At 41.0% G+C, this 27,438-nt stretch overlaps 1 protein-coding gene across 1 annotated transcript in view; it reads right to left on the reverse strand.

The window, feature by feature from the left end:
* Window positions 1–27,438, reverse strand: part of LOC145408021 (dynein axonemal heavy chain 7-like) — a 152,696-nt gene that overhangs the window by 107,804 nt on the left and 17,454 nt on the right. The window contains exons 9-20 of the mRNA XM_080278821.1: window positions 26,028–26,286; window positions 25,269–25,434; window positions 20,460–20,564; window positions 19,275–19,431; window positions 13,092–13,196; window positions 11,307–11,450; window positions 9,938–10,057; window positions 8,150–8,283; window positions 6,821–7,096; window positions 6,076–6,228; window positions 4,245–4,357; window positions 1,497–1,561 (exon numbers count right to left, since the gene is read on the reverse strand). Of these exons, the coding sequence (XP_080134947.1) occupies window positions 1,497–1,561; window positions 4,245–4,357; window positions 6,076–6,228; window positions 6,821–7,096; window positions 8,150–8,283; window positions 9,938–10,057; window positions 11,307–11,450; window positions 13,092–13,196; window positions 19,275–19,431; window positions 20,460–20,564; window positions 25,269–25,434; window positions 26,028–26,286 (1,797 nt within the window). The remainder of the gene's footprint in view (window positions 1–1,496; window positions 1,562–4,244; window positions 4,358–6,075; window positions 6,229–6,820; window positions 7,097–8,149; window positions 8,284–9,937; window positions 10,058–11,306; window positions 11,451–13,091; window positions 13,197–19,274; window positions 19,432–20,459; window positions 20,565–25,268; window positions 25,435–26,027; window positions 26,287–27,438) is intronic.

Here is a 27,438-nt window from a genome sequence, read left to right on the forward strand (position 1 = left end):
ATGGGTGACAGATAAGAGATCATTAATATGAATTTGGAATAGGGTTGGAACCAGAACTGATCCTTGTAGCATGCCAGCATTAACTGAGTGGAAATTGAAATATACATCATCTGCCTTTATCTTTCTGTCGTTGAGATATGAGGAAATCAGAGGAACAAAAGAAGTTAGTCCACAGCAAGGGAGTTTGGATAGCAGGGAAGGGTGCTGCACTCTGTCAAAAGCTTTAGAAATATCAAGGGCTACTGCATGAGCTTCTTTATGTTGGTCAACTGATTGATGGATGGTGTGAGTCAGGAGATTGAGTATATATATCAATAATGGATCTTCCATCCATCCATCATCCAATCCTATGTCGCCCAATAGAGAACCATAGGAACCCACGTCTAGGCAAGTTTGTCCTGACATTTAAGATGAGAGTGACCAGCCTCACTCATCCCTGAGTGGCATTACGTGAGCAATAAGCCCTAACCATCCCTTAGATATAAACCTACACAGGCTCAATCCAACTAGAGCACCTTAATTATCCACTAAACTACTAGGCACCATAAATTGGTTATATGGTTACCACCCAGCGCAGTAAAATGGTTTCCTGGTGTACAAGAAACCATTTGGCTTGTCATTCAGTGTAGTCACCCATGGGCAGAAGGAAGAGGAAAGAATGAAGGAAAGAATGACAGAAGAGGGAGTGTATGAAAACCACACTGTTTATCACTAATTAAGTTGTTGGATTCAAGATGTTTACCTATGTCCATATTCATTACAATTTCAAATCCTCTACCAAGAGAAGATGTGATAGCTATTGGTCTGTAATCAGAGGGGTCAGAGGAACTTCCTTTCTTTGGAACTGGGTGGATACTGGCTTCATTCCATGAATTAGGGAATGAAGAAACACGTATGCATATTCTGAATAATTTAGCTAGAACGGAAGCAAGTTCTGGGGAGCACTGTTTCAAAACAATTGGAGGAATTCCATCTGGGCCTGGACCTTTGTTGGTTGGTAAATTGTCTAGGATGGATTTTACATATCCAGTCTGTATTTTAAGGAGAGGAGTTTTGGGAGTGTCAAGTTCTAGTACTGGGACTTTCTGGCTGACTTCCTCTAATGTAGAATTTCTGGCAAATGTACTGGCAAGGATGGCAATTTTAGGAGAAGATAAAGTGAACAGAGTATAGTTCTTCACATAACAGCGCAGAGTACTTTACATATTACTCATCTAAACCCACACCATCTATACATATGATTGATTACAAGTATGGAAAGCTAAGGATACCCCCAGTTCTGTCTCCTGTTTACAGCATTTTGTCAACATTACAAAGTCATGAAAAAAGGTTTTCCTTCTTCACTTTCCACCTTCGTCTACTTCATCTGCTGGTTAAAGATACTGTTCACTGAAGTACGATAAATCATTAAAGAAAATGTACAGATTTTAAGAATTAACTACTTCACCGGGCAGTATAAAATCAACACTATATCTTTGCAATACAAAGTAACTCACCTTATACCATATTGAGAGTGTCTCTTGGACTGTTCGCAGAATGGCCTCCCACTCCTTTACATCATCTGCTGGAGAATACAGTCATGAAGAATGCAGAAGGATATCAGTGACTGATACTTAAATATGAAATACTGCACAGGTGCTAAATATCACTTTACTAGTAAAAAAAAAAAAAAAATCATAAATAGTTTTAGAAGCACAACTATATTGGTGTTCTACACTAATGCATGTGTATGTGGTGAAAAATACACTAATAACTCCTCACTCTCAGGATCCATATAAGCAAGATGCAGAACTATGTGATTACAGATGCATAATAATTTACACTGTATACTGTATATAAGGCCCAGAAAGAGAGAGAGAGGATAAAAAAAATGCATGACCCTATATCCCAGGAACCAAGAGTGTGCATGGGTCAGGGGAGACAAACAGGTGAACATTGAACATGTTCTAACTTGTCATAGTGTGATATGGCTAAAAAAAAAAAATCACTTCATTCAGTACAAGTAGATGCATGTTCTAGTACAGAAGTACAGTGGAGTCACCTAATTCGCGTATCTGTAAGCTGCGGATTTGTAATCCGCGGCACTTTGCCAAACCAGTCCCTATTTTTTTTTTTTTTTTTTTTTTTTGCCCCCCCCCCCCCAAAAAAATGTGGTTCCTAGGTTCCAAAGTGGCTCATTTCCAAGGAGATTTATAATATCCGGTCACCCATGATGTATTCCGCAGCTGCTAGCCACAGACAACCTAGATCCACCAGCCAATCACAGCCCGGCCCTGGTGGCAAGTGTGCACACTACAGCCGCCATGTTTTGTTTACCTCCTGTCCCACCAACCGCCAACTACGTGTGTTCCCCCATGAGTTCTAAGTGCTACCTGGCCTTTTCTTTTGTCAAGCTTACCTCTCCCTGGGCTTTATTATGGATGGCCCCAACCCCCCCGAGGCGATGTTCGACCCAGTTAGGGTCCAAGAAGAAGGCTTCTCTCAGTTATCAGCAGCATTTGGACGTTATTCGTTGAGTGGAGAAAGGAGAGAAGTTTGCACACTTGGCCAGGAAGTACAGCTAGTTAGGTGTAGGTAGGATGCTGTAGGAGGGTTCCACGAGGGTCTAGACTAAGTATCCTTTTTCCCATTGGTTCTTAACTTTGTAAACTGTGGAATTCATAATCCACGGGTAGGTACCAGTCTCTAATTGCCGCGAATTTGGTGACTCCACTGTATATATTGTACAGGTATATGCCCTGGGTTGGAAAATGTAAGAAGCCAAAAGTGAACACAGCTGTCTGTGAAGTAGTTTTTAACTCACAACCACATCATTGTGCATGCCTGGCAAATAGGGTGGATGATCAAACACAGTGATGCTTTTCTTTGTTAAAAACTGCTTCATGAACAGTGCAATTTTCACTTTCTTGGAACCTCGGATTATTGTACAGAGTTCGTAACTTCTTCACTGACGTGCAGTTAACTACAGTTTATAAGAGTCATGTACACTCTCAGCTTAAATATTGCTCACCCTTGTGGAATGGATGTGGAGAGGTTGCATTAAAACAACTAGACAAAATTCAGAACAAAGCTGTTCGTATTATTACGGTGATAACCCTGCTATTAAAAATAAACTACCTCTCCCACAAGTAAGAAGAAATGTTGCCTCCCTTGCATTATTTTACAGATATTTTTATGGCAAATGCTCAAATGAAGGTGCATCACTGTGCCACCTCTCCATGCCTTCTCTCGTGCTACACAGGCATCTGGTAGCGCTCATGACTGGAACTTCACTCAGCCATATTGCAGAACTTCTACCTATCAGAATTCTGTCATTCCCCGAACTGCATCTCTCTGGAACTCACTTCTCCAGAGTTGTTTCCCTCCAAACTTCAACACAGCCGTTCAAGTCTAACTGTTACAGATATTTTATGAATGGAGGACACCAGTAATCTGGTGTATGGATTTTTTTTTTTTTTTTTTATTCATTTGTTTCTCCTTCCTCTGTTCTGTTATTAAAAAGAAAAAAAAAAAACTTGGACAGTGACATTCTCTGACTGATGGTAAGTGAATGTCAGTACTTGAATATGTGTCCACTCGTACTGAGTGAAGTAATTATGCTTAGCCATGTCACACCCATCTGTTTGTCTCCCCACTCCTACTTTTGATGGTAGGTGGTGGTAACCATCAGCCACACATTATGTAATGCTGTCTACTTCTTCCTTCACCTTTCTCATTCTATCTCTGTGTCTTCCCTCCTTTCTTCCTACTTCTCCGTTTCCTTTGTGTCACTTTTTATTACTATGCTTTCCACTTCAGATGGCTCTACACTGAGTGACAGGCCTAATGGTATCCTGTAACCCATGAAATCATATACAAAGCTAATGAATTACGGGAAGAATTGAAGCATACTATGTGGTCCTGTTAACTGGGTGGAGAGATGCAAATTTAGCATTCATCCACAAACCAAACCTCCACTTTTCCTCATGCCACAAGGGAACACCAGGTTTACTGCACAGGACGGCCCTGCATGGGTGATTGCTTGCCTGTGCTTGATGGGTCTGCCCAGCCAGACAGACCATGGCTGATAAACTACAGTTCCCACTCATGGTTCTCAAATTATGGGGTCAGGTCCTTTCTTTTTCCTTTTTTTGTGTGCTGATCTTATATATACATAAACATAGGTATACATTATATACATATACATATATGGTATTTACATGCATATACTGTGTATATAAATATGCTATAACATGGAGTCTAACCTATGAAAGGTCCAACAAAAGGAGAGTTCTTAATTGTGTGTGTGGTGATGAGATGATCGTGCACCAGTGACCGCACCTCAGGCAGTCCTATCATCACTTCTACTCCAGCTTCACTGTCGAGACCAAGAAATTTATAACTACCATATATCACTTTTCATATTTACTTTTGGGGATGTCCACATAAGACATAACATGTACGGTACTGTAAGTGCTGTAATAAACGTATAAATGGCCATCAGAATTAACAAATTAAACATGGAATTCACATTCTGACTAATCAGGGCAGAAAGGAACACACAAATCCTCTTGATGAAAAAACAGAAAGACACTATATAACAACAGTAATTTCCCCTTATGGGATTAAGGCATCTGGCAATAGAGAGACAAATAGATATTTCTCCAATAAAAAACATGGCAGAAGTAAATGAACTGTCTAAAGCAATACAGTACATAAGTAAAAATCTATAAATTGGCTTAACTTAATTATAATAAAATTTGCTCAAAACTTTTGCTCATTTTACCTTAACCTCATCATGATTTTCATCCTTTTGTAGCTTTTTTCACGTAAATCAGGGGGGGAGAAAAAAAAACAATATGATGGCTCTGTTTTCTTTCCTCGACACTTCTTCATGACCATCATCACGTTTTTGTGTTAATCTACTTTTACATCACAGTATTCAAGATGGAGATGGTAATTTTAGGCCAAGTTGGAATAAAAGCAATATAGTTAACATACAACACATATACTGTACAGCATATATATATATATACAGTAACCTCTCAAATAATGCGAGGGTTAGGTTCCTGGAGAGGTCGCGTTAGTTAAAAACACGTTTTTTAAACATAATTTTCCAATAGGAAACAATGGTAATACTGGGGGTTATGTTCCTGGACTGGGAAAGTCTACCCATTTGGGGAGTTATGCTACTCAAAACTTAAAAGCAACAATATTAATTTGAAGGAAAATCCACGTAAAAAACAAAAACAGTATATCTGGGGAGAAATAAACAACATTTGAGCCCTAGTTTGGTCGAAGCGTTGTTTTTTCTCCCCAAATACATACTGTTTTCATTTTTTACGTGGATTCTCTTTCAATTCTGCATCATTCATGGCATTGTGAAAGTTCCTCAACATTACTAATGCATTAGTAGGTCATAAAAACACTACAGTAAAAGCAACATTTTCATTACAGTAAGTAGGTCACAAACAATAACAACACAGCCTCACTTCATCTATGCTCACTCGTCATCTGCTGCTGTCCCTCCTTACCCGTCTACCTCACCTCCCGCTGCTCCCCACCCTAAATTTGTTGTTCCTCCTCGCTCTGCTGTCCTTCCTCTTCCTCTTCCTCTGACTCCCGTGCTACTGGTGATGAAGATAACAGTTTCCTGTCTTCTTCATAAAGAAATGCTCTATCTTGTTCTGAGTGGTTTTCTTCTTTCTTTTCTGCAGCATCAAGTTGTAACAATTTAGATTAGCCATCACTTTCCTGGCCAAATTTAGTCTGAAAATGAGCCAAATTGCTCAGAATGGGGCCAAACTTCATTTTCAAATATTATAGTTCGAGTGAAACCAGTTTAAGCAACAGACAAATAAAAAATTGTATTTATGCATAAACTGCCACACACAGTCTATCAGCTCAGGACTGTCCAAGGCGCGCGCAGCTAATTTGGAACCATCACGTACATGTAAAGTCACGTTAAATCGAGAAACCCTTGTTAGTTAAACATACCTTCTCAAATATTTGCTCGTGTTAAAACGAAAACGCGTTTTTTAAACTCGTGTTAGTTGAGAGGTAACTATATATATATACAGTATATGTGGTACCTACGGATGCAATGCCTTGGTGAGGTGAGCAGTCTGCCAGGCATTACGCATGTTGGCAAGAGAGAGCTCTAAGCTGTACTCCCGGGAGGCTCCACTGCTCACAACCTCAAACTCCTTAAGAAGACCTCCAAGCTGCATTTGTACAACTTTCCTTAAGCTGAAATACAAGAAAATATTCAAGTTTTAATGTAACTTTCTAACAACTTTAAAAACTTACTCATATGTGATAGATGGGAGGAACCATGAGGTATGTGGGGATGTTTACCATCCATTCACAGAGTGTAGTGCTACCTTCAAGTGACTCTAAGCAGAAAGACATGTCAAAACTGGTTACCTGTACTGAAGGAAACTTTTTACTACAATGTGACAAACAAATTGACATCAGGAGGTTTAGTGGGTCCAACTGGATGTGGCCCATTAGGACTAAAGTCCAAAGTTTTTTTTTTCTTCTTCTTCTTGTTCTTTCTACACTCGTCTCCTTTTGTAGGGACCAACTGGAAGAGGTTAGTCAATCATTTACATCATCATGCAGGAATCAGAACTGGTAACTGGAGTAATCATTCCAAACTCTGACAACTGAGGAGTGGATGCATTACTACTTGTCTCCATACATCACAAAATAGGACAAGAAACAGTGATTTTTTAAAGATATGGAGTAAGGAAGTCTGTTGATACTAGGGTAGAAGAATGTGTATTTTGTCAGAGTCAGGCTTTAATACATACTCTCAGACTGCAAAGTATTTGCTGACCTTGTTCCAGCATTGGGAGTAATATCAAATCCTGCTGCTTTATTCAAGTTCTGCCAGTGACGTGGTCGCAGCCCTTTATTGCAAAGGACAGCCACAAGAGGTAGATGCTCCTTAAAACTTTTGATTTGAGAGAGGGCAAGAGCACACACGCGTAGTGGCCCTGGGAGGTTGTTGGGGTTTGGATCATCCAAGTTCATTCTTGCCTTTCTTGGGTCTCCCTCCAAGGCCTGCTGTTTAAACTTAGTTTTGAAGGCCTTACGAAGTCTAAACAACTCCCTGTTTGTGAAATAATTGTATTAAAACTAGTAAACTGATTTTATGAAGTACTTACAAGATGCTTTTATTTCATTTCTAACATCTTTAACCTCCTTCACTGTATATTATTACTGACATTTAAATTAATGTCATTGACATAGGAGCTCTTTCACTCTTCTACATGGATTATATGACATACTGTTCATTAACTTCCCCTCACCTTCCAGCACTGATGATATGAAATGTACATCACTAACAGAATACTGCATGCAAAAAAGTTATCATCACCATCATCTCCAAAGCCTTGCTCCCTCTTAGGATCCCTCCCAACAATCGATGGAAGTAACAAAATCACTGCAAAGCTACTATGTCTCCATATACCTCAGTCATCTCTCAGACTTTTCTCATCCCCTTCCTTTTCTTTTGCCATTATTCCAATAATTGGCACTGAACTGCAACAAACACTGTAAGATACCTACTAACATTTAATACCATAATAGGTGCAAAAAACAAACTGAAATCAGGCAGGTTTTTGTCACTCGGTAACCACATAACAATTGCTCTGAGAAATTATCCTTCTCTCATGGCCAAGCCTCTCTTGCTCCACAAAATCCTCCAGATAAGTCAGGCATTACATTTATGCAGTTTCTTGCCATTATTACCTATGCATTATGTAACTTAACAAAAACTAGGAAAGAAAGTACAAACAAGTAGTATAATATTGAGGCAGATATCTAGCAGGGAAGCACAGCCAGTAAGTACGCATGAAGGGATGATGGACAACCTTCCATAATGACAAACAATATGGATTTCAGTAAGAGAGGGCACAATAATGTATCACACATAAGGTGATTTCTGTATGTGGAGGGTGAGAGGAAATAAGGTCATGGTGGATAGCACAAACCTCTCTTGCATTCAGACTACCCTGGAAAGATGTAGTGCATGAGTATGATAACTGCAGAGCAGGAGGTTAGAGTTCTCACTTACCTTTCATAAGGCATACTGTCAATTACAAAAATACCCCTGCTGACACCATCATTTCAACCTTAAATGAAACTAAATAATCCCTCTAACCTGGCTAATTCCTCTGTCTCCACGTCTATAAAGTCTGGGTCGAGGCTAGTAAAGTCACCGTCCATCCAGTACTTCTCATACTTCCTCCATTTCATCACCAGTGTGAAGAGCTCATCATATGGTACCAGACACTCCTGTAAACAAAAATACAGAGGTACCCATGAATATGTTATTACAATGTATCTTTCCTTTTGTGGTAGGTGGGGGAGCTCACCATCCACTCACCCAATGCAGTGCTGCTCTCAGGTGTCTGCCCTTTCCTCTCCTCCATCCCTCTTTCCTTCCATCCTCTTCTGTCTTTCCTTCATTCTTTCCTCATCCTTCTGCCTATTGGTGACTTTACACTCCCTCTTCTGTCTTTCTTTCCTTCATTCTTTCCTCTTCCTTCTGCCTGTGGGTGACTCTACACTGGGTGACAAGCCAAATGGTTTCCTGTACACCAGGAAACCATTTACTACACTGGGTGTTAACCATATAACCAGATTTTGGCGTCTGGTGGTTTAGTGGGTAATTACGGTGCTCCAGTCAGATTGAGCCAGTGAAGGTTCATATCCAAGGGGTGGTTGGGGTTTACTGCTCACGTAATGCTACTTAGGGATGAGTGAGGCTGGTCACTGTCATCTTAAATGTCAGGACCAAATTGCCTAGCCCCGGGCTCCTACGCTCCTTGTGGGACAACGTAGGATTGGATGATGAATGAAAAAAATCTTTCTTTCATCTCTTCCTCTTCCTTCTGTCTATGGGTGACTCTACAGTGAGTGACATGCCAAAAGGTTTTGTGTATGCCAGGAAGCCATTTATTATGCTGGGTGGTAACCATATAGCCAAATTATGGCACCTGGTGGTTTAGTGGGCAATCAAGGCACTCCAATCAGATTGAGCCAATGTAGGTTTATATCCAAGGAGTGGTTGCGGTTTTAGTGCTCATGTAATGCCACTCAGGGATGAGTGAGGTTGGTCATTTTCATCTTAAATGTAAGAACCAACTTGCCTAGCCCCAGGTTCCTATGCACCTCGTGGGGCAATAGTGGATTAGATGATAAATGAATGAATGAATGATACACTATTACAGTAATACCTTGATTTATGATACCCCTAGATGCAATACCCTGACTTAACTGTGGGGGTAGAAATACCACCATACCCCACCTAAGATGGACAAACCCCGGTTTAACAATAGGTTTTGATTTTTTTTACTGATATTGATGGTATTTTAGACTAAAATTGTGTGTTTAGGTTGATTTATAAACAGTTTTTAGACTTAGATTAATGTGTTTTAGGCACAGGTGCAGTGAACATTGTCATTTCGGGGTACAGTTTACTAAGCTTGATTTTTTCCAAACTTATATTTGATGATTTCCAGAGTTTATTTGTTGGTTTTAGTGAGTTATTTACAGGTGTTAGGCTTAGGTAAGCTTCTTTTACAGCTGTTAGGCCATTTAGATTGGCTTTATACTTGTTTTTGGGCTCATTTGGGTGGGTTTTGGACTTGGTCGAGGGGGAAACCCAAGGCTGGTAAACACTTCCCATTACTATATATGTTGAAAGTACCCCGATATATTATACCCTGCCTAACGATGGGGTTTTACCTAACCAGTTACATCGTTAAACCGGAGTATGCCTGTACTACAGTTTGGAACTATGGTAAAAATCTCATTACCACAACCTGACCATGGCTCTAATTGAGCCAAAATAATACAGTATCAAAATTCACTAACCACTGATCCTTAAACTTTAATCACCTCATTTGCTTTATTCCTCTAATACTCATATACAGTTCAGTATTACCTTTAGTTCTGCAAGAAGTGGAAATGATGAAAGCTGGAATTTGAAAAGAGATTCCTCTTGATTGACCCAAGACACTAGTGTGCTGACTTTCTCAAGTCTGCTTTCCAGTTTTCGTACCTCCTGCAGGAAAAGATAAGTGCTGATGTCTTTTCCTGTGCAGTTATAAAAATCAACTGTGACAAGTACACGATATTCAGTTTAGTTAATGAGGAATATTAGAAACAGCTAAATACTTTACAACTTTGTAGCTGGCTCCAGTTACGTTACCTCTCCTTTTAACAGTCCTGAATGATTCGTTTCATTTTTAAAGGCTCCAACATGCTTGCATGCATCGACCTTGGTCACCTGATGGCGGCTTTCCATGCTGCACGATTCATTGCAGCCTCCCTCTTCAGTCCCTTAACCCTGAGGTCACACTTAATGACCTCGTCCCATGTCTTTCTCGGTCTACCCCTCTTAACCCCACCCCCAATATTAACACTTCTCACCTTCCTCACCCAATTATCATCCCCCATTCTCTCCACATGTCCAAACCATTTCAATCTACCTCTCCTCATCACAGCACCAGTACACTCCAGTCCCATCCTACTTCTCAACTCCTCCACATAAACCCAGTCCCCCCGGACCTTACACGCATGGACACACTACACATCCACCTAATCATTGTCATTTCTGTACATCTGAGCCAGCAGATATCCTCCTCCTTTACTGCCCAGATCTCACTACCATACAGCATTACACTCCTAACACATGCTGCATACAAAGACCCCTTAGCACACAGGGAGAGCCCTCTCAGTGTCAGATACTTATAATTACAGATGAAACTTTAGATGAGCACTGTAGATGGAATATAATGATTAACATGGCCTCATAGGAGATGAGAACACATGCAGTCACATTTCAGAAGAGAGTATCAATATGGAGATTTAAAACTTTGTAAGGACAGTATGTAATGTGGAAATTACTAAACAAATTACACATTCTGTTACATAAAAACACATGGAAAACTGTGACAAAAACACATAAATTAAAAGTGTATTCTCAGTCTTAGGAAGTTACTGGAGATTATTTCTGACCCTGCATCCAATGGCATCTCTCCCAGCCCTGCATCCCAAGTAGTCTCTCCTAAGTCAAATAAAATTGTGCAATGTTACCCAAAATAAAATACTTGATATGTACATGTGCCAGGAGAGTTCATTTCTTGAGGACAGAAGATTTTCAAAGATCTAGTTCACATGAGCATTTCATGTAGCGACCCCTAACAACTATGCTACTCCATGATATAGAGACCACTAACTCATATACTGCATTATGTCTCATTTCTGGTACACAGCATTCAAGAAGTGGTAAAGTACTGTACATGGCTCACCCTGATGTACTTGTTGACTTGGGCAACATCTGAGAGTTCCTCCAGCTCTGTAACCAACTGATGAATGCGTTCCAGCGTGTGGTTCACCTCACCAGATCGCTCTACAAGTGTCTCCTCAAATTCTTGCTTGAAGTCTTCCAGCGACTTGTGAGATGCATACAGAAATCAGTAAACAAGTACTTCAAGATGACTCCTTATTCTAGACAAGAGCCAGTCATGGTCATGAATATACTGGTAGGTATTAAATTTATAAAAATAAAAAAGGCAAGGTTTACATAAACAAGTTCTGAATTACTAGATGCAGAGGCTTCTGGGGCCCCTGGGTGTGGTTTGGTGTAAGAAGGTGATTTTGTGTGGCATGGTGAGGTGTGATGTGGGAGGGTGATTGTGTATGTTGTGGTATGAGAGGGTGGTGCAGTGTGGTGTGGTATGGTGTGGCATGGTATGGGAGTGTGATTTTGTGTGGTGTGGTAAGAGAGGATGGTGTGGTGTGGTGTGGCTTCACTGAAGTTGCTCAGGTCTTCAGGAGTGAAGCACCTCATGTATGAATATCATTAGTGACAGACAGACATTGCTGCTCATAGAGATGTCTCTGCATCTCATGATCAGATTCCCTTAAGCAAAGTACTTAGCTTCTTATTTTAAACAGCTCTACTGGAAGTACCTAAGTTGATTTGGCTGTGAAGAGATAACAGAGGGATATTAACTAAAGGAATGTATATAAATGAGCTGGAAGGGAAAGAGAGTGAGGAATATCAAGGATGAGGTGGGGAGAGGGGAAGGAGAGAGATATGAATAAGGTGGTGTGGGTGGAAGAGGGTTGCCTGAAGGCAAAGGATAGAGCAAATTGGAGGCAATTTTTCCCATGGTCATCTCTTCCAAGCTTAATCCCCTACAATCCTGCATCCACCTGACAGCCATAACCACCCACAAATATGCATTTCATGTTATCTGTAAGATAATGAATCTGATGACTATCAAGTTACAAAATAAGTACTAAGCTCTTGTCATGCACCCCTCCTTACAAAATTCAACAGGCAGCTCTATCGCATGTCAGTTCCCTGGCCTCATCACACTACATGCCTTGCTTAATCACACATTCAATAACCATATCTATCCACCTTTTTGGCTTACTTCCTCCTCCCACCTTCACACTCATTCAGATACTGTATACTCTTTTCATATTCATTCATTCATTCATCATATAATCCAGTGCTGCCCCCTAAAAACCATAGGAGCCCAGGGCTAGGCAAGTTGGTCCAGAAACTTAAGATGAGAGTGACCAGCCTCACTAATCCCTGAGTGGCATTACATGAGCAATAAACCCCAACTATCCCTTGGATATAAACTCTCACCAGCTCAATCCGATTGGAGCACCTTAAATACCCACTAAACCACCAGGTGCCATAATTTGGTTATATGGTTACCACCCAGCACAGTAAATGGTTTCCTGGTGTACAGGAAACCATTTGGCTTGTCACTCAGTGTAGAGCCACCACAGACAGGAGGAAGAGGAAAGAATAAAAGATAGACATAAGAGGAAGGAAGGAAAGAACTTTTTACCATCTTGTAAAACACACACACACACACACACACACACACACACACACACACACACACACACACACACACACACACACACACACACACACACACACACACACACACACACACACACACACACACACACACACACATTCTACTGTCATTTAAAAAAAAAAGTCATGCACTTTGCAGTGCTTAAACTTAATTATTAACTAGTTCTGAGTTAATTTTAAAACTGACCTCAACAGCATGGTCCACCACAGGCTTGAGCTTAGCTGGCCACACAATAACAGAGGCTGTAAGGACCAAGTCTTCAGGAGTCAGATGCACTACATCCAGAATCACCTACAGCAACACCAAAGTAATGTCAGTCACAAAAATATATGGCAAAACTGGGTTTTGGAGTCTACATGTATACAGGCTGTATTGGGTATGTTAGATGACATTCATGGCTCAGAGTTGTTTTTTGTTATTAATCATGATACATAGCCCTCAGAATTATGTGAAATTATGATACTGCAATGAGACTATAGGTAAACAGTGTACTATATTCAAGCATGTTGTGTATCACTGTGTCTTACTTCATCAAGCACAACTGTGTTTAATTTGTCAGGCACAGTGAAAATACAAAAATATAATTGCAATAACTGATAACACTACAGTATTACCTACAAATCATTATCAACATTCTTTCAAAATAATACTGCCAGGTGTGCTGGCCATCTTGTATCTGGGTACAAGAAAGCTTCTCTCATTTCAGTATTACCATCATTGTTAATAATTAGTAAATAAGAGCAAAATCACTTGAAAAAAAAACTCCTCAAACAGCTAAACCAACTACTCCTGTTTCATTTCCTTACGCAGTTTGAAAATGTCATACATTTAAAAGTTCAATGGCAATCTGTATTTAGTGTAAAAGATATATATATATAGTTCCACATCTGGCAGGGCAGATATGCTATCAAGAGAATGATAGAAAATGGAAAATGGGGAAAGCTGTTATCAGTGGGTGAAACAAAAAGGCTTATACATGCAAACATAGTTCTGTCTATTTATTGCCAGATGCCTCAATCCCATAAGGGGTGACCACAAACAAATCACCTCCATGTTGCCCTGTCCAACGCCATTTCACTTCCTTGTTCCCAGTTCACACCCCCCTCTCTCATATACCTCTCCACTTTATCCCCCCATCTCATCCTCGGCCTCCCCTTCCCTCTCACCCCCTCCACCTCACTCGCATACACTCTCCTCATTAGTCTCTCATTCTCCATCCTCTCCACATGGCCAAACCACTTCAGTGTATTTCTTCAAATGCTTTCTATCACATCCACATCCGCACCACAACGCTTCTTCACTTCCTCATTTGTCAGTCTGTCTCTCCATGTAACTCCACATGCTCCTCTCAAATAACTCATTTCCACTGCTCTCACTCTTGATTTGTGTCCTTCCAACAAGGTCAAAGCTTTGCTTCCATATGTTAGGGATGGTATCAAAACACTGTCATGCAGCAACTCTTTTACTTCTGTGCTCACTTCCCTGTTCCTTATTACTGCTTTCGAAGAACCAACATCCTATCCTTCCTGTTGTACCCATTCAAGCACTTCCCCCTCTAAACTTCCATCCATACACATTACACTACCCAGGTACTTAAACGCACTCACATTACCCCCCTGGGGGTAGGGGAGTTTTTCAAGAATACTCCCCCAGTATCCCTGCTTGTCGTAAAAGGTGACTAAAAGGGTTGGCGGAGGGTTAGTGCCCCTCCCCGGAAAACAACTAACTAAAAAGACAAACAAGAAGCCTCGGACAAGGACTGACCAAACGATGACGACCCAGGACCGGACAAAGGACTTGATAATGGGAACATGGAATGTAAGAGGTGCAAATGATCAGGTGAAAGAGAGAGAGAGATTGTCCAGGTGCTTGAGGGTGCGAAAGTGGATGTATGTGGAATAACTGAAACAAAATGGAGAGGAGAAAATGTGAGAGAATGGGAGTATGGATGGGGTATATGTGCAGGAGTAGGTGAGAATGAGAGGACGAAAGGAGTATGTATAGTTGTGAGTAAAAGATAAAAGAAGAGCATAAGACAGTATGGATCACTTGGGTCAAGGATTGTGTGGGTAAGTTGAAAGTTGGAATACAAATGTGGCCGATTGTGTGTGTATGCACCAATGCAAGATCGTGCTAGCAGAGTGAGAGAAGAGTTGTGGACAAATGTGGAAGTGTGCATGGAAAAGCTTGGAAGGAATGAGAGAGTGTTTTTGATCGGTGATATGAATGGTAAAGTAGGGAATGTGAAGGTGGATGGAATAGTTGGTGAGTGGGATGTGCCTGCTGAGATAGATGAGAATGGCAGTGCGTTAGTGGACATTTGTGCTGGGAGGGGGTTGGTGATAGCCAATACCCTCTTCAGGCATAAAATGATCCACAGGTATACATGGCGAGTGATGAGAAGGGTGGGTGGTGAACTGAATGAAAGGAAGGCAATGATTGATTATGTGTGTGTGGATGAAAGGATGCGAAGATGTGTAATGGATGCAAAAGCGTATAGAGGTTGGGGGAGTGGACTTTCTGACCACTACTTGGTGGTGGCCAGAATTAGGATCCAAGTAAGATGGAGAAATAGAAGAAAGGAAAGACGAGAGGAAGGGGTAGTTGCAAGGAGAGTGGAAAGGTTACAAGAGGATGAGAAAAAGGCAGAGTATAAGAGAGAAGTGGAGGAACGATTGGGCAAATATGAATTGGAGCAGATGGGGGACGTGGAAGGCGTATGCAGGATATTTACAGAAGAAATATGTGCAGCATGTACTGTGGTGTGTGGGAGGAAAAGAAGACGGAGGGGGGTGCAAGGAACAGCGTGGTGGACTGAAGAGGTGAGACAGGCTGTGGCACAAAAGAAGAAAGCATGCAATGAATGGATGAGAAATAGGGGCATGGAAGAAGTTGAGAGGCGGAAGAGAGACTTATATGTACAAAGAAAGAGAGAGGTGAAAAGATTAGTAAGAGAGAGAGTAAGAAGAGAGTGGATGAGGAATTTGGAAGGAATTTGAGTGTAAAGTGGAGGGACTGTAAGAAAATGTTCTGGAAAGAGGTGAAGAGATTAAGACAGGGTGGAAGTGAGGTTAGCAGGGGAGTGAAAGATAAAAATGGTAGATTACTAGTGGAGAAGGGTGAAAAAGTGAGCAGATGGAGAGGACACTTTAAGGAATTGTTGAACATACAGGATGGAAGTAATACGAGTATAAGTGGCTGGGGAATAGTTGGGAGAAGGAGGCAGGTGAGAAGACAGGAAGAAATCAGTAGGATAGAAGTTGTGGAAGCAATGAAGAAAGTTAAAATGGGGAAAGCCCCAGGAATTGATGGAGTGTGTGGTGAAATGCTGAAGCATGGGGGAGAGTTAGTAGTAGAATGCATGTGGAAGATGTGCAGATTGGCCTGGGAGGAAGGTAGAGTCCCGGAGGATTGGAAGTCAGGTATAATTATTCCCTTGTACAAGGGAAAAGGTGAAAAAGAAGTGTGTGGTAATCATAGGGGCATTTGTCTTCTTAGTATAATAGGAAAAGTGTATGGTAGGATACTTATTGACAGAGTTAGAGAAAGAACAGAGGAATTAGTTGGAGAGGAACAGGGAGGCTTTAGGAAGGGAAGAGGTTGTGTAGAGGTTCATTCTTAGATCTTTAGTGGAAAAGTTTCTAGAGAAGGGAAAGAAGTTGTATGCGACTTTCATGGATTTGGAGAAAGCATATGACAGGGTGGATAGACAAGGATTGTGGAAAGTATTAAGAATATATGGAGTAGATGGGAAGTTGTTGAATGCTGTGATGAGTATGTATGATGGTGCTAAGGCTGCAGTGTGTGTGGATGATGAACTAAGTGAATTTTTCTCTTTGAAGGTTGGGTTGAAACAGGGATGTGTCATGTCTCCATGGTTGTTCAATCTGTACATGAATGGGGTAATAAAAGAGGTACAAGGTAGGGTAGTGGATGTTGGAGTGGCCCTGGTGAGAGAGGACAGTATTTGGAAACTCCCTGTACTGTTGTTTGAAGATGATACTGTGTTGTTGAGTGAAGACGAAGGGGAGCTGCAAGGCTTGGTGGATGAGTTTGGGAGTGTGTGTAAGAAACGGAATCTAAAGGTGAATGTAGGGAAGAGTAAAGTGATGGTCTTTGAGAGTGGTGAAGTCAGTGAATGTACAGCGAGGTTGGATGGTGAGGAATTGGAAAATGTGAGTACGTTTAAGTACTTGAGTAGTGTGATGAGTATGGATGGAGGTTTGGAGGGTGAAGTGCTTGAAAGGGTACAGCAGGGAAGAAAGGTTGCTGGTTCTTTGAAAGCAGTGATGAGAAACAGGGAAGCGAGCATGGAAGTGAAAAAGTTACTACATGACAGTATTGTGATACCAACTCTAACGTATGGAAGTGAAACTTGGATGTTGTTGGAAGGACACAAATCAAGAGTGAGAGCAGTGGAAATGAGTTATTTAAGAGAAGCCTGTGGAGTCACATGGAGAGACAGGATGATGAATGAAGATATAAAGGAGCGTTGTGGTGTGGATGTGGATGTGATAGGAAGCGTTATGAGGAACACACTGAGGTGGTTTGGCCATGTGGAGAGGATGGAGGGTGAAAGACTGATGAAGAGAGTGTATGTGAGTGAGGTGGAGAGGGGAAGAGGGAGGGGGAGGCTGAGGATGAGATGGAGGGATGGGGTGGAGAGGTATATGAGAGAGGGGTGTGTGAGTTGGGAGCAGGGCAGTGAAATGGCGGGGGACAGGATGACGTGGAGGCGATTTGTTTGTGGCCACCCCAAACGGGATTGAGGCATCTGGCAATAGATAGATAGATAGACATTTCCCATTTCCTTCTCATCCAGCCTAAATGTACAGTCAGTGGTTTCATTTCTGCCAAAAACCTTAACTTTACTCTTCCCTACATTCACATTTAGATTCCGTTTCTTACACACTCTCCCAGACTCATTCACCAAGCCTTGTAGTTCCCCTTCATCTTCACTTAACAACACAGTATCATCTGCAAAATATATTACAGGGAGTTTTCAAACACTGCTCTCTCTTATTAGGGTCACTCGAACATCCACTGCCCTACCTTGTACCTCTTTTATAACCCCATCCATATACAGATTGAACAACCATGGGGACATGACACATCCCTGTTTGAATCAAGCATTCAAATAGAAAAATTCACTCAGTTCACTATCCACACACACTGCAGCCTTGCCACCGTCACACATACTCTTTATGGCATTCAACAACTTCCCATTCACTCCATATATTCTTAATACTTTCCACATTCCTTGTCTATCCACCCTGTCATATGCTTTCTCCAAATCCATGAAGGCCACTTACAACTTCTTTCCCTTCTCTAGAAACTTTTCCATTAAAGACCTAAGAATGAATATCTGATCTACACAACCTCTTCTCTTCCTAAAACCTCCTTATTCTCCAAATAATTCCTCTGTTATTTCCCTAACTCTGTCAAGAAGTAACCTACTATATACTTTTCCAATTACATTAGGACGACAAATGCCCTTATGATTACCACACACTTCTTTTTCCCTTTTTCTTTAGTACAGGGGAAAAGTTATACCTAACTTCTTATCCTCCAGGACTTTACTTTCCTCCCAGGCCAATCTGCATATCATCCATATCCTTCTGCTACTATCTCTCTCCCATGCTTCAGCATTTCACCACACACTCCTTCAGTTCCTGGGGCTTTCTCCAACTGACTTCATTGCATTCACTACGTCCATCCTACTAATATCTTCCTCTCTTCTCACCTCACTCCTTCTCCCAGCCATTCCCCAGCCCCTTATACTTGCATTACTTCATTCTCTATGTTCAACAGTTCTTTAAAGTGTTCTCTCCATCTGCTCACTTTTTCTTCATTCTCCACTAGTAATCTACCATTTTTATCTTTCACTCTCAGACTTACCTCTTTATCACCCTGTCTAACTCTCTTTACCTCTTTCCAGAACATTTTCTTACATTCCCACCACTTTACACTCAAGTTTCTTCCAAATTCCTCATCCACTTTTTTCTTTTCTTACTCTCTCTTAATAATCTCTTCACATCTGTCTTCCTTTCTATATATAATACTCTCTTGTGTCCCTCAGTTTCCTAGTTAAGGCATAGTTAAGGCATTCAAAAGCCATAAACATAAAACCATCCAGTCATCCATCAGTCCAATCCTTCTCTGCCATATCAGGGACATAAAGCCCTGGAACTAGGCTGCTAAGTCCTGACATTTGTGGTGGGGTAACATGCCTCACCCTCAAGCAGTGTTAAAAAAAAAAAAAAAAAAATCAAGTGTAAACTGTTGTGAGCCCAATCCGGGTTGAGTGCCTTAACCTACTGGCCCAACAGATGTCAAAATAAGCATATAAAATGAGTTATGTGGTACAACCCTGAGTTTCAAAATCATGGCGGCCACATCGTCAGCCAGGCGGTGGATGATGATACGCCGAACATCCTCCACATATTCCATCAGCCGAAATAGTTGTTCAGTTGATTTAGGCGTTTCCTGAATGCGTTGATGGATGGTCTCATACTGATGACTAAGCCTACAAAAGAGAGATTATCTAGAATTATACAAAAGAAGCCTCAAAGAAGCAAAAGTTAACCTTCTGGGAATGAGGGAGTGGGATATTATATTATCACCAGCCAAACCTAAACTCCCACCATAGCTAGGAAGAGGTAGGATCCACAAACAAAGACAAGAAACTTAAACACAAAATTACCAGAAGTTTAAACACACTTATCAAGTAACATGCTCTGTGAAACAGACTACACAATCATCCTTACACATTTAAAGACTTTGATATCCTAGCTCCACCTCAAATGCATAACCATCTATGCTTATCTTTAATCATCATCACCGTGGTCTTGCTTCCTCCTTAGTACCTCTCAACAAAGGATGACCCTGATAGAACTGCTTCCTGGCTATTTTGCCTTCATATACTGGCAGATCTCTCTCTCTCTCTCTCTCTCTAAAACTTCTCTTCTCTCATCCGTATACTGCTCAAGTCTTATCTTCTACACCATAAAAGGTCTGCCTTTTTCAACATTGCTCTTAATTTCAGTTTCAGAGCCTTCCTTAGGTACTCTATACATGTGCATCCTTTGACCTTGTCTATACCATCGTATATACACAGCTTTCAGCTAAACAACCAATGTGTTTTGGCATAGTAACAAGCCATTAGAGTATCATGTGTTCCTTCCAAGAGACACAAGTACAATACAAATCTACCTGACAGATGTGGAAGCTTCAAGACTCCAGTATCTACTCTGTAATGGTCAACGTGAATGCAATGGCATGCATAAACCAAGAAGGGACACCACACTTCTCATCTCTTATATCCAGAACAGAAACCTCATCATAAGGGTGCCAAGATGACATGCATGTCTGTCAACTTAACACATACTAGAGATGTCCAACCTCTGGTCTGATGGTCCTTGCCATGCCAAAAGGTCATTCAGAACCTACCAAACACAACCAGGTCATAAACTGGGTCCTGCCAGTACATAAGTATCTTCATGTGCTGACCTAAAAGCCAGTACTCTTCACACAGTATCATGAATAACAACTTACCCTTGTACTGTCTCCCTGTGGTCTGCTATTAGCCTGTCCCTCAACATAGACACAAAGCATGATGACACTGACAGCAGACTTTGTCGCAAGTATTTGTACTCCAACCTGAAACGATGAGAGGAAAATTTTGTGCCCAGTAAATCTCATTATTCTAACCCAATATACCAGTAATGTACTTCAGTGGGGTCTGTGGGGTCTGTGGGAGCCAGTGTATAAACATTGAACACATATGCATGAAATATCAGCATACCCAATGAAATCATCCTCATCAGCCTTGCATCTCTAATCCTATATTTCAAGCCTTTACCTTGCCACCTCAGAGGTGTTTCTTTTGTCTGGATGTCCCACACATGGGGGTTTTGAGATATACTGTGTAAAGAAAAATTTTTGTGATGAAATATTCCATACCAAAAAATAACCATAATTTTCTAAGTAAAATGATATATAACTAAATGTAAAAAAATAATTATAATTACAGTAGTCCCTCATTTATCCGGACGCTCAGTATTCGGATGTGTTCATTATCCAGACGCAGGACCCTGGCTCTGTTAAACCATTATCCAAGTTTACTTGCTATTATCCAGAAGTAAAAGTCCCCTAGAACTTTGGCTGGCCAGCCGACATGTTCAGACATTCTGTATCATGGCTGCTGGGCTTCAGCTGTGAGTGGTAAGTAGTCTGTAACCCACAACCAGAGCTAAAATGTCCACCTGCCCCTGTACTGAATGGTCAAACCCACGCGTTTGTCTGATCGCTCCCAACGAACTTCCAGCACCCGAGTAATACGACTGTAACCTGCAAGTGGTGTCAAAACATCCGTACGCATCCCCACCAAATGTCCAATATCGCATGGCCACCAGACTAAGTCTTTCCCAGCTGCCAGCACCATCGAATACAGACCACAAGACACGAGTACATGTTCGGTGACAGCAGCTGACCACCTGTCTACCGAACATCAAAAGTCCTCTGGTCACCATGAGTTGTGTTTCCGCATGGCCACTCGGTGTCTAACAGATCGCAAGCCACGGGTAAATGTACAGTAAAAGCGCCCATCTGCCTGTTGATGGAAGGGAGAGAATCCTGCCCACAACCTCGCTTCTCCCTCCCTTCCATCCCTCCTCCATACCCCCCAGCTCCCCCCTCACTCCCTCAGTCCCTACTGTCCATGGTGATAACACTGTCTTGTGAGTTTTCAAATTTTTTTGTGATTTTTTCGATTATTATTGGTTGCATTGAAATTCTGCAATATCCACGAGAAAGCTTATGAAATTCTGCATCTAGACATATGCTTAACTCTTGGAAGGTGATGGCAAAATTTTGCACTAGGATGGTGAGAAGTTACAGTATATGAAGGGTAAGTTTTACTCTTGAACACTTTATTCTCACTGCATTTCTATACCTTTACTTATCAGTTTTATGTGTTTTTATTAGCTTCTCTTATAGTTTAAACACCAGAGAAGATGATGGTATACCATTTATACCAATATAACCAATTTCTGGAGGCATATTTTAACATGGAATTTTTTTTAGCCCCAGGAACAATCACTCATCACAAATAACTGATTTTCAAACAGTCTTCAGGTTTTTTGTGGATTTTTGTTGGTTATGCATTGTTTTCTTGATGTTTAGCATTAATATGGATAATCCTACGTGTTTTTTGATGTCTCAATATGGCAGAATGACCGGAAAACAGTGCCAAAATTAGGAGGGGTACTGTACATACAGTAGTGTATAGGTAGGGTGTTTTTTGGTTTTCAGTGTGTGTGTGTGTGTGTGTGTGTGTGCGTGTGTGTGTGTGTGTGTGTATGTGTTTTTCATGGTTTTCTTGGTGTTCAAAATTATTCTGGATAATCCTATGTATGTTTTGATGTCAAATATGGCAGAATGACTGGATAACACTGCCAAAATAAGGAGGGGTATTGTACAGCCGAGGAAAGTTCCGCCTTATACACCTGCTTGCCAGTTTAGACCTTTATGCGTGAAACAACCACTAGTGAAGCAGTAGCCACACACTCAAATGTCTGGTACCACTGTATGGGAGGGAGAGGTTAAGGGAGGAGGAAGACTGAGGGAGCTGATAGTTCCTCTCCATCCATCCCCATCCTTCTCATACAGTTACCAGACAGATGAATATTGGCTACTGCTTCGCTGCCACTTGTCTTACATTTACTATTTCGAAGTGGCGAGTGTGTGTATAACGCGGAACTTTCCCCGGGTGTACATACAGGAGTGTTTAGCTAGGGTGTTTTTTGGTTTTCAGTGTGTTTTCTACATGGTTTTCTTGGTGTTTAGCATTATTTTGGATATTCTTTTGTGTATTTTGATGTCTAAATATGCCTGAATGACTGGAAAACATTGCCAAATTAAGCATAGGTTCTGTACAAATAGGTTAGGTAGAGGTTGGAGATTGGATATAGGTAGGGTCTGGGTATGGTAGAGGAATAATGTTCATTATCTGAATGTTGCCACTACCTGGACATGCCTTTGGCTCTATTATGTCCAGAAAAATGAAGGATTATTGTACCTGTTTCTTAAGCTGTCAAAACCTGTGATGTTGGTGCTCCTTCACTGTCAGATGAATGCCATTTGGTATAATAATAAACTTAAAGCTGTTCTTTTTTTTTTTTCTTTCTTTCTTTTATAATAGCACTCTCATTTTTACTCTCACATTCATCTGACAGTATATCTGAGTCATCAGACATCCCTTCCATCAGACCCAAGTAGTAATTAGAGCGGCCAGAGGCTGCAGTGGCAGCAGAAACAATCTGTACCTCACAAATCGATATACTCCTGGTAAGTGACGAAAATAATAGACAATAAAATAGTCCTCCTACGATGGCAACACCTCAGTATTGCCACCTCCTGATACATGAACCATTATTGGGCCCCCAGTACTGGTGCACAAATATAAAAAGTCAAGATTAGATGTGGATATGATAGGAGGTGTTATGAGGAACACACTGAGGTGGTTTGGCCATGTGGAGAGGATGGAGGGTGAAAGACTGACGAAGAGAGTGTATGTGAGTGAGGTGGAGGGGGGAAGAGGGAAGGGGAGGCCGAGGATGAGATGGAGGGATGGGGTGGAGAGGTATATGTGAGAGGGTTGTGTGAATTGGGAGTAGGGCAGTGAAATGGTGGGGGACAGGGCGACTTGGAGGCGATTTGTTTGTGGCCACCCCAAACGGGATTGAGGCATCTGGCAATAGATAGATAGATAGAAGATTAGATGATGAATGAATTAATGAAAAAGAACGCGTATACATACCACCCAATGGCTATGGACATTTTTTTTTTTTGTGGCACATATACGTGACACCCGATGCGAAAGGGTTAAGATTCAGATCAACCCACCACATGTTATTATCCACAAATAGCCTCATCCACATTAAGTCCACCTCATTATATCATCCACAAATAGCCTCATCCACATAAAGCCTTGCTCAGCATTAACAGAGAAGAATCATTTCAGACAACCAAATTGAGAATGTGGTGTATATTTTGTCATTGGCCTCATGTTTCACACCTTGCCTGTTTATACCTATCATTTTTATTAACTTCATCATTTCACAAGCAAAATTTGAACACCTCAGTTTCTGATATATCAACTCTTTTACTTCCTAAACATGAATACTTTGTATCTTGCTTTCTGGCACATTCACTTACCATACCATATTGTCACCACAAAGCTCTATAGTATGGAGAGGCTTTCTCATGGGTAGCACCATGTAGTTTGTGTAACCACCGCTAGGGGCCCAGGGCGGTGCTGATGTTGTTTACCTACACCACCAACACCCACGTCTTTTAAAATCAGCCAATGTATTTGGAAAATATAGTGCCACTGCTGACTACCTAGTTTATGTAAGCAACAGTGAAACGGAAACAGGAAGCTAAGAACAGTGATTCAATTGCATTACCATTGTGGAGCAGATGAATGGTGATGTTTCAATGTGACAGCCAAAGTTATACATTCGCTGCAGAGACAGTCTCTCCATATTATAGAGATCAGTGATTGTCACCTTCCTTCTTGGCCTTCCACACCTGTCCCTACCTTTAGCTTTCCTTACAATTAAATATAACATCTCAGGACACACTCCAAATGTGTCACATATTTCAAACTGAAAAGTTCATAAGTAGTAGCAAGACTGAAATTTGCCAAAACAGAAGAAAAAGGTGACTTTCTCGTAAATGAAATCTGAATATAGGACAGGAGTCAGTGTTGATAATAACAGCCTACCAAGGCAGCCTGGCAACACTGTTTAGTAACCCATAAAATGCAACATTCTTTCCAAAAATGCTTCAGACAGTTGCTACAAACTCTCTGGAAACTGAGACAAATTTTACAAATTATGTGAGTAAATCTGGGTTGATAAGGTGTCAAGTGGTTATCAGTATGTAGTCTGGTGATATACAGACACTGAATAAAGTATCTGCATGGGAAATGGACAGATTCTATAAAGCTATTTACTTTATTGCTCTTCATATTCAAATACAGTATTCAAACATTTTCACTGGCCATGCCATGGTAGACATTGACCTGGAACATGGTAGAACCATACTTAAAATATACTTTTTTCTCATCACACTTAAAACTGTGATGAAAATCAAACTATATATTTCTGTTATTCCTAATACATATCATACATAATTCCATTTTGACAGAACTCATTGTGAGGGATACAGTGTTCACCTAATATGAGGTACTGTTTACTCAAACATGTTCATCTTCATATTAAGATCAATGCTGGCTCTGTCCAACAGTTATACAGAACCTATGGTCAGGAAAATAAATGAAGGTTTGTGAATTCCAACCTGAACACATGGAGTAGTGCAGATGTAGGGACAAGACTGGCTTGCTCCACATATGAAGAGTAGTGGAGAACCTGGCCAGCATACTCCTCCAGCTGAGCATCCTGTTGTAGAAATTCATCGACTTCATTCCTTACTTCCCCACTCAGCACTTTCCACCACTCTTTACCTGGATGTGACCAGCAATTGATTCAATGTATGTAGTTATGCATACTGTACATATCAAAATGGGCTCCCAGTCTTCAATTGGAAGCCAAGCTCATTTACAAAGAAAAACTAAGTAATGCCAATTCCTGGCAAAATTTCACTGAATACTCCTCAGCATGCAAATGTTAATAAGCAAGCCAATCAGCACAGACTATTATTTACAACACCATTTATTTCATTTATAGGTAGAAAAAATTTGTTGTTCCTAAAAAGAAAATTTTAAAGAAATTTCTGATCAGTTAAAAGAGCTATTTGGCTCCTGCTTAACCAAGGTAAGGTAATGTCTAGTCCAATTTTTTCTGTTACCAGTACAGACGAGCCTTGTTGTTGTTTTTGTTCTGGCCTCAGGCTCATAAGAAATGTGAGCCCAGTGGATTGCAGTTTTAAGATACCCTTCTCCTGCAGTCCATCCTCCTCCTTTTGGGGGACAGGGAAGTAGCTGGGGAACATTTGTATAACTGGGCAGTGGAGTGACCTGGTTATATTGATGGTGCCAGATGAAGGTGTCCCTCTCCAACACCATATGAACCTTAAAATAAGTTAACATGCACTTACTTATCTGATCTAAGAACTCAGCTGCCTTGGTAAAGCGTTGATGTATGATTTCAGCCAGAGTGGTATGGAAGGTCTCCCACTGAGGCTCTGAAAGGGTCACCACCAGTGTCTCCCGTCGTGGCTCCAAAGGACGAAGAGGAGGAGCCACTTCCTCCCCACCTGCAGGTGGTACCTCAGCTGCTCGCACTCGCCACCTGGGAACCTTAGGAGGCTGTGGCTCATCCCAGGTGCCGCGGTACAGTTGCACGCACTCATCCATCTGCAAAGTGAAAATGTATATTCACATTGTTGTTCATCTTTCGTAATATACCAGTAAGTGATGAGTATTTTGGGTATAAAACTTAACCAATTATCTTACCAATGCAAACACTTATTTCTTACCATGTAAAAGAATGCTTTTTCAATTTTAAGCTCCTCCTCTGAGGTCATCATCATCATCATCATCATCATCATGACCCTCTGTCTCACTTAAGAACAGGGTGAGGTAAACCTAAGGCCAATATACTAGCAAAGTGCCCTCTCCCCCCCAAAGAGAGAGAGAGAGAGAGAGAAACTTGCTTACATCATGTAAAAGAAGGAGCATGCACTTGCTTATGACTGGTCAAGGCAGGCTAAGGAATTTACGGGAGTAAGGGATAAATGGAGTTCTAAAATTCATCAAACTCTGTTGGAGGTTCCAAACAATCAAACAAATACACTGAATGTTTGTGTACCCCTAATCTAAACTTATAACTGGATTTGCATTATCCCTCAGCCTCATTGAGCCTGGATGGAAGTCCTGAAGTAAACCTTTGTAGGTTCCTTACCTACTCAACTGGAGGTAAAAGAAAGCTCTGTATTACCAACCATTGTCTTTCCAAGATAGAGACTAGCTGTGACATAAAATTTGTTCAAGTATTGCCTTTTCAATGCCCGGCATATTACTCTGTCATATGAGACGCTGCTTACAGCTTGTGTGTTTTAAAGACATACATACATCATCTAATCCTGTGTTGCCCCATGAGGTAGAGGGGGGTGATAAAACTCATGTTCAAAATTTGAGGACATCCATTTGGGAAATGATTAACACTAGTAATACATAAATTTTGATGCCAAAACTAACATCAGATCTCTTAAACACACACACACACACACACACACACACACACACACACACACACACACACACACACACACAAAGACGAGAGCATGGAAGGATGACGAATACCATGAGATGTTGTCAGATATGGCTAGCTACTTGCAAAAAATAATTGAGAAAAGCAATACTATAATTTTGGTGGGTGACTTTAATTGTAAAGAGGTGAACTGGGAGGAATGGTACTCGGGAGGCGGCGAGGATTCGTGGGGTACTATGTTATTAAATATAATAATGAATAATGTGATGACGCAGTGGGTCAAAGAAGAGACACGG

Source organism: Coenobita brevimanus, chromosome 75 (genome assembly GCF_032717465.1).
Source record: "Coenobita brevimanus isolate Jiangsu-jjx chromosome 75, ASM3271746v2, whole genome shotgun sequence".
NCBI classification, from domain to species: Eukaryota; Metazoa; Arthropoda; class Malacostraca; order Decapoda; family Coenobitidae; genus Coenobita; species Coenobita brevimanus.